This window comes from Ailuropoda melanoleuca, chromosome 14 (assembly GCF_002007445.2).
Source record: "Ailuropoda melanoleuca isolate Jingjing chromosome 14, ASM200744v2, whole genome shotgun sequence".
Lineage (NCBI taxonomy): Eukaryota > Metazoa > Chordata > Mammalia > Carnivora > Ursidae > Ailuropoda > Ailuropoda melanoleuca.
The window spans coordinates 53,336,245-53,353,493 of record NC_048231.1 but is presented as its reverse complement, the minus strand read 5'-3'; the positions used below and the strand labels follow the sequence as shown (position 1 = coordinate 53,353,493).

The 17,249-nt window shown below is 40.1% G+C and overlaps 1 protein-coding gene across 11 annotated transcripts in view; it reads right to left on the bottom strand.

Annotated features, from left to right (window-relative positions):
• Positions 1 to 17,249, bottom strand: part of EPB41L3 (erythrocyte membrane protein band 4.1 like 3) — a 168,806-nt gene that overhangs the window by 30,210 nt on the left and 121,347 nt on the right. For all 11 annotated transcript variants that reach the window (XM_019805526.2, XM_019805528.2, XM_019805532.2 and 8 more), the window contains 4 exons: positions 11,655 to 11,730; positions 9,393 to 9,611; positions 8,518 to 8,605; positions 3,547 to 3,699 (listed from right to left, as the gene is read on the bottom strand). In XM_019805526.2, coding sequence (XP_019661085.1) covers positions 3,547 to 3,699; positions 8,518 to 8,605; positions 9,393 to 9,611; positions 11,655 to 11,730 — 536 coding nt within the window. The remainder of the gene's footprint in view (positions 1 to 3,546; positions 3,700 to 8,517; positions 8,606 to 9,392; positions 9,612 to 11,654; positions 11,731 to 17,249) is intronic.

Here is a 17,249-nt window from a genome sequence, read left to right as displayed (position 1 = left end):
TCATTAAAAAAAACCCAACTTGTATCTACTCTCCTTAAAATGCTGCAGACACAGATAACCACATTACGCGTGTAGTAAATGTTTTATGGACAAGTATGGATTTTATGAAAACTAAATGCAAAAAAAAACCCCAGATATCTCGATTTCTTCCAGAGACCAATTTGTCCTGATCTCATTTTTAAGCCTTATTTTCATGATGTCTCTGTGACTTCATGACTTCAACTGGAATGTATGGAATGAACAAAATGTCTGTAGCACTCTCAGGATGACATTTTCTCCCAGGATCTGCTCAAAGAATATGTGTATCTCCTAGGTATTTGATGACTTGGTATCAGATATTGCTGATTTTGTTTGTGCGTTCTACTCTGGATTACCATGTTAAACACTAACATCTTTTGATATTACAGGAATGATTTATAGACTCAATGTCATACTTTCAACATGTACAACTCAGAGGATAATCTATCAGCCATTTGCTTTCTCAGGGTGAAATATGTGACTCCTTGAGTAATATATTTTAATATTATTATTGCAAATGTTTGGGATTTTTTATTTTCTGAAGACAGTATGCATCAGGCCACCAGAGGGCAATCATTTTAAACAGTAAAAGCTCTCCAAAGAGCATAAAACAACCAGCCTACTGATACAGTCAATAGAAAAAAAGTAATTTATGTAGCAAAGAACCCAGGGGAGTGGCCCTCTGCATGGCATATGAGAGATAACTATACTTGCTTTCTACTTCTTATTTGAGTGGGACTCGGGGGGAAGGGGGAAGAATGGGAATACACCACAAGCCATTCCAACTATAACTGCCTTTCCCAATTTTGTACTCACTCGGGATGTTCATGGGTAGTGGTGGTCATAACAACTGCTATTGGCCAAGAGCCCCAGTCAATAGACAAGCCAGAGTATTATGGATTGTGACTCACCCGTCCTCCACTTATTCATCCCTGCATCTAATATGTACCACACACTATGCTAAGCCAAGGGTTTTAAAGAACAATCAACTTGCTCTCTGCTGTAAAAAGCTGGGAATACTCCCTTGATGCTATCCTCCTTAGCCCGAAGAGGACAGAGGCTCCTAGAATGTTGAACGTTTATCTAACTCTCCAAGCTTTGTAACAACGTCTCGACCTCTTCAGAGCCTTTGTGTCACCAAAATATTTTTTCTCATTCATTCTTCTCAAGCCTATATACATATATATATGATTTCAAAAAAGGGGGAAAAAAGCCCAACTTTCTTTGAGACTGCTTCTGCCTGAACCACAACCCCATCTTGATCCTTCACAAACGTCAGGAAGGCGAGGCCGTGGCTCCTTCACTCCCCACCTCACTGCAACCTGGCAGGTGCTCCTACCACCTGCTTGAACTCTTCCTTGTCTCAATGGGATCTGTCCAAGTCCAATGCACTTTTCTTAGTTCTTAGCCCACACACCTTCTCTGTAACATTTGCCCTGCTGGTTCGCCACGTGCCCAGAATCTTGTCTCCTTGTCATTCGTGACTGTTCTCACTCCTTTTCTTCCTTCTCTGGCACTTTTGTTCATCTCCCTGTGCTCCTCTTCTGCCTACCCCTCCCTCAAAAAGGCATGTCACCCGGAGTTTCTGCTTTAGGGTCTCTCTTCTTCTCTAACTTGCCTTGTTCTTTGGATAATTTATTTCATGCCTAAGGCCTTGAATACAATGGATGCAGTTGATGATTCCTTCAAACCTCTATTTCTTACTATGCAAGAATCACCCTGTGAAAATTTATCTCAAAAGAATTTAATCTTTTATTTTTCTGAAATTCTCCCTGTTTTCTCCCCTCGTCTAATAATATCATGTCCATCAACTTCACTCATGCTGACCAAAGACCTCTGATTATCCTGGACTCCCTCCTCTCTTCAGCCCTTTCCTCCATCCTGTGTCCAAGACATACCGGCTCAGTTTCCGAAACCTCTCCCACATTTGGTCCTTCCATTGTATTCCCATGGCCTCTGCCCTAGTTGAGGTCTTAGCACATCTCATCACTAAGCTGCTGAGTTTCATTCCAAATTATTCATCTAGTATTATCACATCCTCCCTAAAACCTTCCATGGCTTACTATTGTCTCCTGATGCATTTCTCTAACTCTCCCATCTGGGCCCTCACCACGGCATGCTTGCCCTATATCTGTAGAGTACTACAGGTGCAAAATGTATCATGACGACAGAATTCTAAGTAATGAGACTTTTTTTGACACGAAGAAGGTCATATTTATTTTTCTATTTCTAATGCCCACCATGGTGCCTGACAATAAAAATATGTTCACTTGTAAATGAGGAATCAAATATATATTGGTAATAAGTTTAATATGCAATTTTAGGGAATATAAAAAATTAATTTCAGGTATTTACATGAAAAACTTACAGATTATTTCAGTCTTCAGAGATAAGTTTGACTTTATATTTACATTTAACATGATTCCTTGCTTTACAGTGTGATTTTTTTAAACTTTTTAAAAATTGAGGTATAACTGACATGTAACATTGTGTTAGTTTCCAGTGTAGGACATAGTGGGTTGATGTTTATATACACTGTGAAATGATCACAGTAAGTCTAATATCCATCACTACACACAGATTTTTTTCTTGTGATGAGAGCTTTCAAGATCTATTCTCTTAGCAACTTTCAGATATACTAGAATATTATAACTATAGTCATCATGCTGGATATTACATCCCATATAACCTGATTTTTAAATTACATTTTCCACCAACGGAGAGGCTGATTTTGAAGACAAAAGACAATTCTGTATTGTACGAGAAAATGTTCAGAGACACAGATAAGCTGCAGCCTTAGGGCTCTGACTGCCTCCATTAGATTAACCACACTCATTAGAAATTGGCTATATTTATTCATCATCTCTTACAAACATAATAGGAGATATTTACCACCTATTATGTATAAACCACTATGAAGGATATAAGATCAGGATGGTTTTGCCTAGGGAACAAGGATTAGTCAACAATTTTTATTTTTTTCATCCATCTTTCTGATTAAAAGAAAAAAGCAGAAATGTACTAGGCTATGAGACATTTGCATAATTTACCCTTGGTGTCTCTTCCTCAAATCTTTCTTGTACTTTGATCACATTGTCTCAAAGCTACTCATGCTAGGGTGCTAGCAGATTTGGAATACGAAAAGGGCATGAGCACATAAAACAGGGACAGATGGGAAGAAATCCATTCTTTATTCACAAAAGGTTTAGCACCTCAGAGTTTCTTTTATATCATGATGAGATATATGAAACATTATTCATGTATGTTGCTTGTTACATTAAAATCTGCAAAAATAAAAACTTTTCCATCTATGCAGTGGGACAAAATTGGAACCAAACCATTAAAAAGAAGAGACTATTTTACTTACTGCTGTTTATCAAACAAACCTACAATAAGTTCTCTGAGGCATGGACATATAATTCATCATGTCCTATGATGTTCAGAACTTGGGAGCTGGCGATTTACAGTTTTGTTTGCTACCAGGTACCTTTCATTTCCAATGTACATGCAAACTGGGGAGCTACTTACCTCTCCCGGCCGGATCTTAATGTAAAAGTTGTTTCGTTTGTACGAAATTTTTAGAACCTTAGGCCAGGCAAATCTGTTGATTCTCAGTCGGTCACGATATATCAACAGACCACTTGCACAAACTCCTAACATAATTTCTACTCCTTCAGAATCCTGGAAAACAGCATCAAGAAACAACGGGTCAGTATTTCACCAATTTCCGCTTGTGGCGGAGTGTGGCATTTAATGCACCAATGCGTTCCGTGAAGGAACCTGTAACTGACTGCCGACAGCTCTAATCTCAATAGGAAAAATACCGCAGCCATTTTTTTTTTAAACATTGCCACTAAATAATCGGCTTTTGATTAAGATATTTATCACTATGGAGATTCGTCAGAGCAGAACTGGCTCACCTGATGTCCCATGACATAAATACTACACAGAGACTGACCAGATGATGTGCTGATGACGGTACAAAATGATAGATGCAAGTCTCATGACTGAGCGCCAGGCACGGCTCTCACCAGTTCACATGTGTAATGTTAATTACGTTAATCTTCACTATGAGACTTTGAGATAGCTGCTATGACTCTTCCTAGACTACAGATGAGGAAACTTTTAAAGCATGGAGAGGTTAAGTGTCCACCCCAGCTGAATTTATGGGCAGCCTGGTTCCAGAGGCAGAGCTTAGAGAGGCCCTGTCCTTTCTAATGAGTGTTTTGGAGTTTGTTCCATTAAAAAAGAGCCTCGATCTTTTTTATACACCATTAGTGCCAGAGTAGAATTTAAATACAAAACAGGCTTTTAAAGTATGAGCGTACTTCCCCAACATGTCTGTAACAACACTGCCCAGTCGTAATCAGGACAACTGGGTCACATACATAAATAGATACATTTTCTACATGTCTCTCGTTTTCTTTTGGTCATAAGTTTAATATGCGATTTTAGGGAACATAAAAAATTAATTTCAGGTATTTACATGAAAAGCTTACAAATTTTTTGTAAGTGGGAGCATGCTGTATTTATAACATGCTTGTTTGCTGCTTGCACGTTTCATCTTTAGGTCATTCCCTGGGGATGTGTGATGAGCAGTCTCAGAGGTCATCGGAGAGGTCATATGAAGTTCAGAAGACACTGTGTTTATAGCCTATGCTCCCCAAATGCCGTATTTGGGTGAAACCAGGGTAAAAGGAGCATGTGTGGTGGCCCTGAGTGGGGAGGATGAAGGACAAAAGGCAGGACTGTGCGTGAGGTTCAATCTCCACCTCCTTGTCTAACTGGATGTTGGAAGCAGGGGGCACCTAGGAGGTCTTTTGTCACATTAATTGGCAGGACTATCCCTGGCACCGAGTCACTCCGTAGTAGCGAGGAGGGGAGGGGGAAATGGAGGAATCCAAACAAGAGATTCTGACTCATCCATACTGCAGGAATTCACTTTCTACACCTTGTCAGTGCAAGGCATAAAACAAACATTTCCAGAATCAAAAATAAATATGTTGGTCCGTCTCTGGGAAATGTAAGTCCACAAATACAATCTAACTGGATTAAAACGAGATATTTTACCGTGGAAATGGATCACTCTGATAGATATGAAATTACTCTACAGAAGTGAAAATACTTGATGGCAGGATATTACAACATAATTACATTTGAGGAGAATTCAAAGACCAGAAACTGCCCACCATTTATCAAGGGCTTTCATGTGAAAGAGCAATTGGAAGAGCTATAGCCCGCGCTGACAAGTAGCTGGCACGACTGATCATTCAGAATCGGCCGATCTGCTCCCAGGGCTGCTCAGAGGTGACCCCCTTGCACCACGAGCAGAAGTGCAGGCATGAGGGAGGACTGTTTCAGCAAAAGCTCCTTGATAAACATGGACTTAAACCCTCTTTCACTCTTATCTATTTTAAAATCATCCACTAGTGTCTTTGGATAATGAGAAGACAGAATCCTTCCCCGGGGAGAGCAGGCACCCTCTGCAGACCCCTCCTCTTCGCTCGCCTCCACCACACACTTCTCTGTGTCCCCACATTGTTCTGCCGTCACATGCACGCAGCTAGCAAGGGAGCAGTGCAGCAAAGAACACCCGCTTCCTCCTCCTCCAGGTTGGACGCTGCCTGAGAGCAGGAGCTCGGTTTTATCTTTGTAACCACATGCTCCGCACAGCATCTACTGAACATGCAATCAGCCATTACATGTTTGTTAAGAGAGAGGGCAAATGAAGAAAGAAAATGCCAGGAACGAGGGGGTTTTTAAATCGAATGAACGTGTCCACTTCATTAATTCACAGCAACAACAACAAAATACTTTGGATATCAACTCTTCTGCCACAGCCCCTAGTCCTGATATTAGCTTGATAAATCTTTTGAATCGAAAGCTGTAATGGCGGTCTTTCTTGGGGACATGTGTGTTTCCCTATGAATAGACACAGTTAATGCTCCCTTGAGTGGGGAGCATGGAAGGAAGATCTGGGTAGTCTCAGTCTATCATCATTAAAATAAATGAGTATACTATTCCCTTAATTTAAAAGCACTGTTCAAAAGTTGCCATCCTTCATTTATCACTTGGTTCATGGGATATCCAGTAGGGATTTAGATCTACATTTCAGAACCTTATATGAAATAAATGACTCTGAGAGTGCCTACTTGGGCTGACAGCGGATGACAAACAAGCAGAGACAGCCTTCCTAAGAAAAAAACAGAGCATTTAGGATAGGTTTTCCAAAACAAGGGACTTTCATCTAATGATATGTTATTTATTCTTTATACAGAGCCATAGAGTCCAAGATCACAATTCAGAATTTCTAAATAGGCCCTAGACCTCAGGGCCTTTCATACCACCCACGGAAGAGAATCATCTCACTTACAACCGGAAATTCACTCTGATTTTAATTCAGAAAATGTCCTTCTTGAAATGATGGTGTGTGGCTGCATGAGAAAATGGGAGTCCACAACTGAACATTCATTATACTTAATATTCAGATGAAATCCTATAATAGGCTGCATTTGCGCTTCCTTAATTCTTTCTTTTTAATTGGCATGATTTCAAATCATATTAGTGAATGAAAAAGCAGCAATCTATTTTAATTTAGTAGCTACAGCAATGTTAAGTGATTTTATTTGTACTGATAGGAACACTGATAAATCCTGAGTTGCACTTCCCAAATATATGCCTTAATCTTTTGTTTATTTTTCCTGGGCAGTAAGTGAATCATCATATGTAATGTAACTCAAAAATAGCTTTCAATTCACTCAAATTTTCAGGCTATCTTCATTTCCTTCTTGTTTCCTCATCTGTTAGCCACCTAGGGAAAAACTCTAAGAGAAAAACCATCTTCGTGTGTGTCCTTGTTTTCTTTTTTAAATCCTCATCCTACCTTATACAGCATAAAATACAAAGCATTTTCTTATCTGCGTGAAAAATAAGTGAAAAAATATAATAACGAACTGGCAAGTAAATAGAGCTACACCTGCTGTTGTAATTACACACAAATGTCAAAGAGCTTGGCATTCAATGTACCAGCACATCCCTAGGATGCCCCAGCCAAGTCTCCGAGATTTTGCTCGTGTTCAGGCCTTCAGGCTTTGGAAGTGCTCACCCAGTGTGAGGTACAAAATGATCCATAGACAGAACCCACTAAGCCTGTATTCGTTTGATGGCCACCATTTTCTTGTCCAAACCCAGCGTGGATCAGTTTGCTCCCCAAGAGCCAACCAGGCAGTGGCCCCACTTACAGCGTCAACGGAGCCTACGGATCATAGATTTCCCTCCCATGGGTCCTCAGGGTTGTCAAGATGTTTGCTTGAGCAGAGCCAGCTGAAACTCTCTTCATTTCTTGGCCCCATCCTTGACTGTGTCAGATACTCACATGCCTGGAAGCCTGTTAACTGTGTGTTCTTATGGGTCCCAAACCACGAAAGTGGTGACTACTTGGTGCGATAGTTTCTTGACAGCCAAAATCAGAAGGACTGCCCTTGAACTTCAAGCACTGATCTTTTTTAATATTACTGAAGTAACAGAAGCCGTCCCTAAGATCCTAATAAATTTCATATATGCTTTGGATGAAGTTTTCAGAAAGCTCGTCTGGGCTTCTACAGTACTTTTATTCACAGCTGCTCAAATAATAGACGAACAGTCCATATACTCCTCATTCTCTCACTGTGGAAAAATACAGAGACTCCGGGAAAACTGTGACCTGGAGTCAAATGTTTTCTGCATCCTCACAACCTCAACCCTCTTACAGTCCAATTCCAACTTCTTCTTCGAAAGACTCTGGGGCCAAGATAGAGCTTTAACATTTCGCCAGTCATCAATCAACTTGGCAATCCTTAGTTTCGGGGAGGGGGGGAGGTTAATTTAGGTGAACTTCAAAATTACAATTTTATTTCAAAGCAATGACTATGTGTCAGAGAACCTAAGTTCTAGAGAGAGTGATTTAAATTTAATGTGAATTTGCTGAGCGCCTGGTAAGCATCCAGACCAGAGGCATCAACAGTACTTGGCACCTAGGAGATGTGACAATGGGGTCTTGGACAATTGGCCAAGGTTGGACAGGTAGACAGAAAGGAGGAGGACAGCCCAGACAAAGACGGGCATATTCAGGGAAAAGGCAGAGACAGGATCTGGCAGAAGCAAAGGGCATGTGTTGGCACAAAGTGGGAGATAAAACTGTGACAGGGAAGGGGGCTGAGTTAGGAGCTTGTTCTGTGAAGACAAATTTCTAACTGAATCAATGGGCCGTCTGAGGCTTTGCCTACCAAGGGCTTTCAGGAGCTGAGGCAGGAGCAATGGGAGTTCGAGACATGCAGAGCAAACCCTTCAGTAAAATATCAGAGAGCTGAATTTACCTTATCATTGAGTGGGCCTTAAAGCAAACACAGATTTGAATCCCCGAAGTTTTTAACGATGGAAGAAAAATCACCAGCTTATAGTAATAACAACAGTGAATTAAATTAAATTAAATAGGAAGTCTGGGATTTAAAAAATGCATACCTTGGCATGATGTAAATCAACCCCATACATGGACAGTTTTTTGGCATTTTCTAAGAAATGCATCTCTGCTTCTGCTGGCGTCATTCCTCTGATAAGAAAAAAAAAAATGTTACAATGCTGCTTTTCTTTTACCTGGCAAGGCTGCAATATTTCCCACTTAGCGTTGCTATCTCATAACCAAGCCCCAGAGAGGCACCAGCAGATTCACGCTCTGAAGGGGGTGGTGGAGACTAAGAAGAAAAATGGCTTTTCTTTTATTTATTTTTTTAAAAGATTTTATTTATTTATTTGACAGAGAGAGGGAAACACAGAGAGAGAGAGAGAACACAAGCAGGGGGAGGCAGAGGGAGAGGGAGAAGCAGGCTCTCTGCTGAGCAGGGAGCCTGACATGGGGCTGGATCCTAAGACCCTGGGATCATGACCTAAGCTGAATGCAGACACTTAATCGACTGAACCACCGAGGCACCCCAAGAAAAATGGTTTTTAAAGAACTGAATGGGGAGCCTGGGTGGCTCAGTCAGTTAAGTGTCTGATTCTGACTTCAGCTCAGGTCATGATCTCAGGGTCGTGAGGTTGAGCCCCATGTCAGGCTCCACACTGAGCATGGAGCCTGCTTAAGATTCTCTTCCACTCTCCATCAACCCCCCTCACCTCCTCCCTTCTTTTTCTCTTCCTCTCTAAACAACAACGACAACAAGAACAACTGAGGGAGAACGTAACTACCCCAGAACCGTACCAAGTACAGAACCTCACTGTGCCATGGTCCCGGCCTTCATGCCACTGAAACTCAACCTGGAAAAAGCAGGTAGTACAACTGATGCTCACCCATCAAGGCACAAGTAAAACGGAATGTTCTCAGGGTTTCTGCCACTAACCTGTGGCTCTTGTGCAGCTCGATCACTTTATCTTCCAGTTCTTTTGTGTGGTTTGGCGCAAAGCGGAACTCACTAATGTAATCATTCCCACACTCATCTGGGTCATAGTCTCCAAGTTCAGACTGGACAGTGTAGGAGCCCAGCAGGGCCAGGGTGACAAAGGAGCAGGGCAGCCTTCCAGACACGATGTCATCTCGCAATTGGAGGCAGAGGTAGTATCTTCCAGGAGCCAAAAGACAAAGCAAAAAGCCAGCATCAGGACATGCGAAAAGCAGGCCACTTGGTACAAACCGTGCCGGAAGCAACTCCTTCCTGCAGAATAACCTCACTAGGACAAACCTTCTAGCATCTACATTTTGTTGGTGTAAGGGGAAAATACTTGGCTTTAAAACACAATATTTAAGGGCATCTTGAGGCAAGTCAATGTTCATAATAAAATGAGGTTTTATTAATCAAGCACCGAGTAGAAGAAACCTCAAGCCCTATTTCTTGAACATCTTTTAAAATAACTAACATTTAAACCCAAATCAATGATCCCCCCAATACACTCCCTGAAATCTCTGGTTGGGGGAATTGTAACACAAAAATGGTGCAGTTAAATGCAATTATTAGGTCTCTACCGGCCTTAAAGAAGGGTCATTTTGACGTGTCAGTTAAACGTCCTCCCATATAAGCAAGGTCGATTTCAGGTAACTCACCAGCTGTACCATCATAAACTGCTTTCAACTGCCTGCTTTCCTGACACAATGGTCTCTTTACAATAACAAACAATTTCTCCCATTTCCAGTCCTCATTTTTTTATTTAGAGAACTTCCTAGAATCCAATTGATATGAAGACTTACTCTGAAGAATTACTATGTTAAAATCTGAGAACCTCATCACTACAAGTAAACAGCTTCATACTCAAGGAATAGAAGACATTTTCCATATAAATGTGGCCAAAATATCATACAGACATCTCCACTGATAGCTGGCTTACCTTCTCTGCTTTTTGCTTTTCAAGATTTACAGATATAATACTAACTGCAGAAGACTTCGAGGTAAGTGTTAACATTGATGATTTTTAATAATACCCTTCATGGCCCAGCATATAGGTATAATAATAAAATATCCTTGCACCTTTCATATAAGAAATAAATTGTTAATCTGTTGAAGATGAAGATGATGATTAAAGTCTTAAGGTCCCCTCTAAATGTGATTTTAAGCTGATGATATAAATAAACTCTATGTAATACAGATAGAGAAGTTTCCTCACATTCCACAATGTTTCTACAAACATTGCACAGATAGAAAGGAACGATGCAAGACATTTCAAATCCCGGTTATGTGACTAGCCACAATTAAGTGGTTCTTCAATATTATTAAAAAGCATCTTTAAATAACAGGTCATAAATTTTCCTTGATTTAATACAAATATAAAAGAAATCCTTTGTAACTATTTTTTACCCTTCTCCTAATACGTCTGGTGAAATTATTTTTATTCATACCCAGTGACTGGAGCTTTTCTGAGTAATTCCCCTTTTCTGAAAAGCCCTCCAAGAAGCATGTGTGGCTTACACAGAAAATTCAGCACGTACTGCACAATGTCACTCTGATTGGCTGTAAACTTACTACCAAACAGGGCGAGTCAGTCAGCGGTTCAAAAGCAGGATGTGCAGAAGCCTAGAAGAACACATGGCAAACCCAGGATAGCCTCCTAAAGGGATCTCCTCGCACACCCAAAGCTCAGTCAACAGCACCAGAATATTTTAACGTTAGTTTCCTCTTTTCATGTCTTCCTTCCCCAGAAGGACAGACAGGGCAGAGAAAGTAAACTCTTAAAGGCCGCCATGTTTATGCGTATCTGTGTGCATTTTGTGTCTGATTTTTTAAATAGCTGTCGTGCATCAGATTGATTATATAAAAGGCGTAAGCATCCAAAGACACATTTTTGCTCTGAGTTTTAGAGCAGGAGCACTAGGAATTGCCGTATCATTTAAGGCTGAATCCCATCCAATTTGACGGTGGTGGGTGGATGACAGTATCTCAATTCTGCATGTTTTCCCGCCAAGGTCAGACAGACGGAAGTATCAGCTTAGCACCAAAGATTCAACTGTGAACAGATAGGATTTGGCAAATCTTCTCATCAGATGTTTGCTCTCACTCAGTTGCCTTTGGTTTGCCATTTGTGGCGTGGATGACTGAAAGGTTACCAGATGTAAGCCTGCTCTTCCCCGGAGAGTGAAGGGAAGCCTGCCTTTCTCATAGCCAACTTTCAAATACCTGGTGATATCTTCGGAGAGCTGGGAGGGGTCTGGTGGGTAAAATTTCACATTAAATGAAAAGTGCCAAGCACCACCTGCAGAGATGAGAGAAAAATTAGGATCCAACCTTAGAAAACCCCTTTATACTTATTATTCTGATAGTGAGAACTGCCTTAACTCCAAGTACTAATACCCGGGCAACATTTGTTCCTCAGTGGAAAACGGTAAAGTCTCAAGTTCAATGAAATGCAGATAATGTCTGAAACTTCATCTAGTCTTTAATCTTTTGCCCAAATCCTTTATTGGTGCTTCCAACTAGCCTGGAAATTGACTAAATTTCCTTTCTCAGGGACAAAGGGTAAGCCTTTGGAAGAGGAGGGAGAAATCGTGAATGATAGGGATAATCTTCAATCAGACAAGTCTGGAATTGACTGGATCTACTGCTCTGAAATTCTGGATAGCTCACATTCCAACAGGACAGATATAATCCCATTTCTTTTGTCCTTTCTGCTTTGCTATTACAGGTCAGATCCCATTACAATACATGTCAAGGAAATTTTCAAGATATTTTCATTTTATGGGAAGGTTTGTTGTAGTGAATAGTTAAGTGAGGTGCTCTGTAGGCTGCTGGAAATTCTTATTTGGTGAAATTGTTGATTCAGGAGATGCCTGACGACACAAACTGTGCTTTACAAAACCGCACAGCTCCTTATGAGCCCACAACTTGGACGGGTGCGCTTTCCACGTTGCTGTTCTGTATCCCTTGGCCTCTCCTCACGGCCTCCACGCCAGCAATGAGAACAATTGAGCAGGGGGCAGCTCACAGTCACCTCCTCACTGTACTGCCCACGCTTACACTTGAAACATCATCAAGCCTTCCTAAGCTCTCCATTTTATGAACACGGTCTCTACTGGTGTACGGCTGATCATTATAAACACGGAGAAACATTTTCTTCTTTTCTACATTTGCTCTCTCTCTACCTGATCACTCCTTTAAGTCATATTCACTTCGTTCTTTTCTTCGGGCCTTTTCATGCAGTAACGTGTTAAAGTCTGGGTGTTCCTTCACTGGACGTTTGTTCTCCCCAAGCAATAACCACCCACGTGCCATAGTGTCGACCCCGCTTGTACTCTGAACGCGCTACTGAAAAATTCTTCCCTGTCTCCTCGGCTTCTATACTGGAAGGCTTTCATCTACACCACAAGTTGCAGCCACTTCCTTTCACTGTGTGATTCTGCGACCTCACAGTGCGGCCCTTATTCCTCAAATATCCCCCAAGATGCCCAAACACCTCCCTCCTCCCCATTAAATGACTTCTGGAAAATCCATTGTCTCCACAAGTCCTTTGCAAACATTCAGAAGAAAGGGGGAGTATCCTAAGTACCAGCTTCTTTCTTGGGGCTCTTCTCTGGAGTATGAGGCAAATACTTAGCGGTGTACGTTACCTGTATTTCCGTCATAAGCGGCACAGGTACACTTATTAGTTCTAGTTTATTCTCAACACTACCATCCATAATACACTGAAAATTCCACACGGCAGGATCACCACCTGAGGTGCCTTACAAAGAACTGGCATAGAGCCAGGTATCCCTGGTTGCTTACTATTATTTTTAAATCACTCAGAAAATATTCCTGCAACATAGTCTGTAAGAATTATAAGCTCTCAATACAATATATCTCCAGTGATTATTTTTCTAAGTCCTTTTGTTATTAAAAAAATGGTCCGATCTGGTTTTACTTTCTTATTGATTCCTACTCACTTTCTGCTAAAATGGATCCCTTTACCGCTTGCCAGTGGTGAGGTTCATGAATGAGAGCTGGCTTTCCCCCAAGCAAAAGGAACGAAAACTAAAGGATTAGTTATGGGAAATGGATTTATTGCTCTTTTTATCCATTTCAAAGTATGCCTTGAACCCAATGAGTAGTTTATCAATGTAATTAAACAATTTCATAATAAATTCAAGATAAACTTAGGCATAATAAAGGTGTAAGAAAGAGGGGCACCCAGGTGGCTCTGTGGGTGAAGTGTCCGACTCTCGGTTTTGGCTCAGGTCTCAAGCCCCACGTCCAGATCCGTGCTTAGCGCCGAATCTGCTTCTCCCTCTCTCCCTCCTGCCTCTGTTCCTCCACTCATCCGCAAGAGCACACACCCTCTGTCTCTAAATAAATTAATAAAATCTTAAAAGTATAAGAAAGATATTTCAAAGCAAAAATCCTCAAGGCAGGAAAAGGAATTTCAAACCACAGTTGGCTTAAGCATCTGAGGTACTTGCTAAAAATGCCAATTTCTAGGCTCCATCCAGAGATTTTTATTCCAGAGATTTGGAATATGGCCTAGGAACTTGGTTTTAACAAACCCCCTTGTGGTTTGAGTACAGGTGGGGTTGGGGACCATACTATGAAAATCACTAATCCCAAGGAATCCATTTTCATGAGGTTATAACCCAAATAACTGCAAGGTTTTGGGGGGTATTATTTTTAAAGAGTGGGAAGTTTAAGAAACTACAATCTACACCCTAAAAAAGGACATAAAATCTAGTTAAATAAGGCATAAGATTTGAAATTAACGAGGGGCCGATTAAAGCTCAAATATATATCCCCATAAAGAATGTGATGGAAACAAGATGAGTGGGAAGCCATGATTATGTAATGAATGGGCTTGCAAGCCCAAATCTGCTCAGATGATGGCCCTGGTTAGACACAGGAAATGAAACCACTTGAAAGCATTAAAATGATATTCTTATAATGTTGATATAGGATTTCAAATTGCAAATTTATGATGGAAAACTATGAAACTGAAGAGATTCATTCTTATAAAAAATTCTAATTTTAGTGTTGTATGGCTGCCAAATCTTAAAAACTTTAATATGCTGCATTCACAGCATCAAATTACTATAGATTACTATATACGGTATATAGATCATATACTCTATATCATGAAATTATTATATCATAAATATAATATACTTATGTCACAAAATACAGTATATTTAGAAATTTAAACATTTGAGTCTGCATAAAAATGACTAGAATTATAATTTTTTTCATAAGACAAACTCTTCAGTTTGAGAATTTTTTATTTCTCATCAATTTGTAACTTAAACGTTTTATCAGGTTGATTGCCATTCTCTTCAAGATCTCATTCTAGAGACATTCTATGCACCTACAGCATGAAAAGAAGGGAAACATCCTTTAATCATTTATATATGTGTGTATATATACACACACATACACACACATATACACACACATATTAATCGAAGTATAGTTGACACTCAATGTTATATTAGTTTCAGATATACAACATAGTGATTTGACAACTCTAGACATTATGCTATGCTCACAAGTGCAGCTGCCATCTGTCACCATACTACACTATTACAGCACCATTGACTATACTCCTTAAGCTCTATCTTTCATCCCTGTGACTTATTCATTCCATAACTGCAAGTCTTCTATCTCCCACTCCCCTTCACCCATCTTTGCCCATTCTTCTCCCACCCCGGCATCCACAAGTTTGTTCTCTGTATTTGTGGATCTGTTTCTGCTTTTTTTGCTTGTTTTTTAGATTCTACACATAAGTGAAGTCATATGGTATTTGTCTTTCTCTGTCACCTTATTTCACTCAGCACAGTACACTCTAGGTCTGTCCATGCTGTTGCAAATGGCAAGATCTCATTCTTTTTTATGGCTGAGTAATATTCCACTATATATACCACATCTTCTTTACCCATTCATCTATTGATACTTGGGTTGTTTCCACTACCTTGGTTATTGTAAATAATGCCACAATAAATACAGGGGTGCATATATCTTTTTAACTTAGTATTTTTATTTTCTTTGGGTAAATACCCAGTGATGGAATTACTAGATCATATGATATTTCTATTTTTAATTTTTTGAGGAATCTCCATACTGTTTTCCACAGTGGGTGCACCGACTCACATTCCCACCAACAGTGCACAAGTGTTCCTTTTCTCCACATCCTCACTAACACTTGTTTGTTGGTGGTGGGGGAGGGGCAGGGGGAGAGTGAGAGACTCTTAAGCAGACTCCACGCCTAGGGGGGAGTCCAACTTGGGACTGATCTCATGACCCTGAGATTGTGACCTGAGCCAAAATCAAGAGTTGGACACTTATGGGGTGCCTGGGTAGCACAGTTGTTAAGCATCTGCCTTCGGCTCAGGGCGTGATCCTGGCGTTATGGGATCGAGCCCCACATCAGGCTCCTCCACTGAGGCCTGCTTCTTCCTCTCCCACTCCCCCTGCTGTGTTCCCTCTCTGCTGGCTGTCTCTATCTCTGTCGAATAAATAAATAAAATCTTAAAAAAGAAAAAAGAAAAAAAAAGAAAAAAGAAAAGAGTTGGACACTTAACAGACTGAGCCACCCAGGCGCTTCTGTTGTCTTTTTGATATTAGCCTTTCTGACAGGGGTGAGGTGATATTTCATTGTGGTTTTGATCTGCATTTCCCTGTTATCATTTATATTTAGGAAAAGGAGGTGATGGTATAATAACTCATTAGATATGATAATAGTTCTCTGCCTTGGTAGAATGTAAGTTTTGTGGAAAGGGCATTTGGATACATGGGAAACAATAAGGAATATAGATAAAAATACCAAAATCAATTAAAAAAATCCAATTGTCCTTGTTTCCTCCTTTATCTGCAGGATTGTCACTTAGTTCTCTTTATGTTGCAGTCACAAATCGTGCCTAGTCTACATGATGAAAATATCCTTTAAATCTCATGTTCTGATTGTCCTCTTTCTTCTCTTAGAAAGGAAAGTAGGATGGGTGCCTAGGTGGCTCAGCTGGTTAAGCGTCCAATCTTGGTTTCAGCTCAGGTCATGATCTCAGGGTTGTGAGATTAGGCCCGCAGAAGGCAGGAGATAGGATAAATGGTAAGTTAAGGGGAAAAAAAAGAATTCCATTAACAACAGATAAGAAAACTGACATTTATATAGCTTTTCTTCCACCAATATCGTGATTTATCCCTGAATATTTAATGTTTTTTCAAAGGGCTTTCCAATTATAAATCACCCAAGAAAGAAACAGCATTTCGTTAATTAGATGAATACAGAGGACTTTGTGCACACAACACATTAGGATATAAATTCAACACATCTACTTTCAGTAACTCCATAGATGGATTCTTAGAACATATTCATCACCTTACATTTTTTATTATGACTCTTGGAACAAAAAAAAAAAGGAGTGTTTTCACAACTGGAGCTGTCCCTGGTTTCAATCCCAATTTATTTCTATCAAACCTGATTATCAAATTTCTCTCAAAAATATGGTAAAAATGTTTAGTTGTATACATAATCATCAGTCTCTGTAATATCTAGAAAGAAGAGTGGCTGTTTTTGAGATATTATCTACTGTTAAACCATTTCAAACTGCTCACCACTAATTACTTTTTATTAGTACTTAATGTGTTTTGAGATCTGAGCACATTCAAAGGCAATGGAAATACTTGCTCTTTTTTAACAGGAAATTGTTGAAAACTCCCATGGGCACGACATTCTTATCAATGAACTGGTCTTAAATTTATTCTTCAACTAGAATTAGTTCTTTGGAAAAATGTATCAATTTTATTGACAAAAAAATAAAT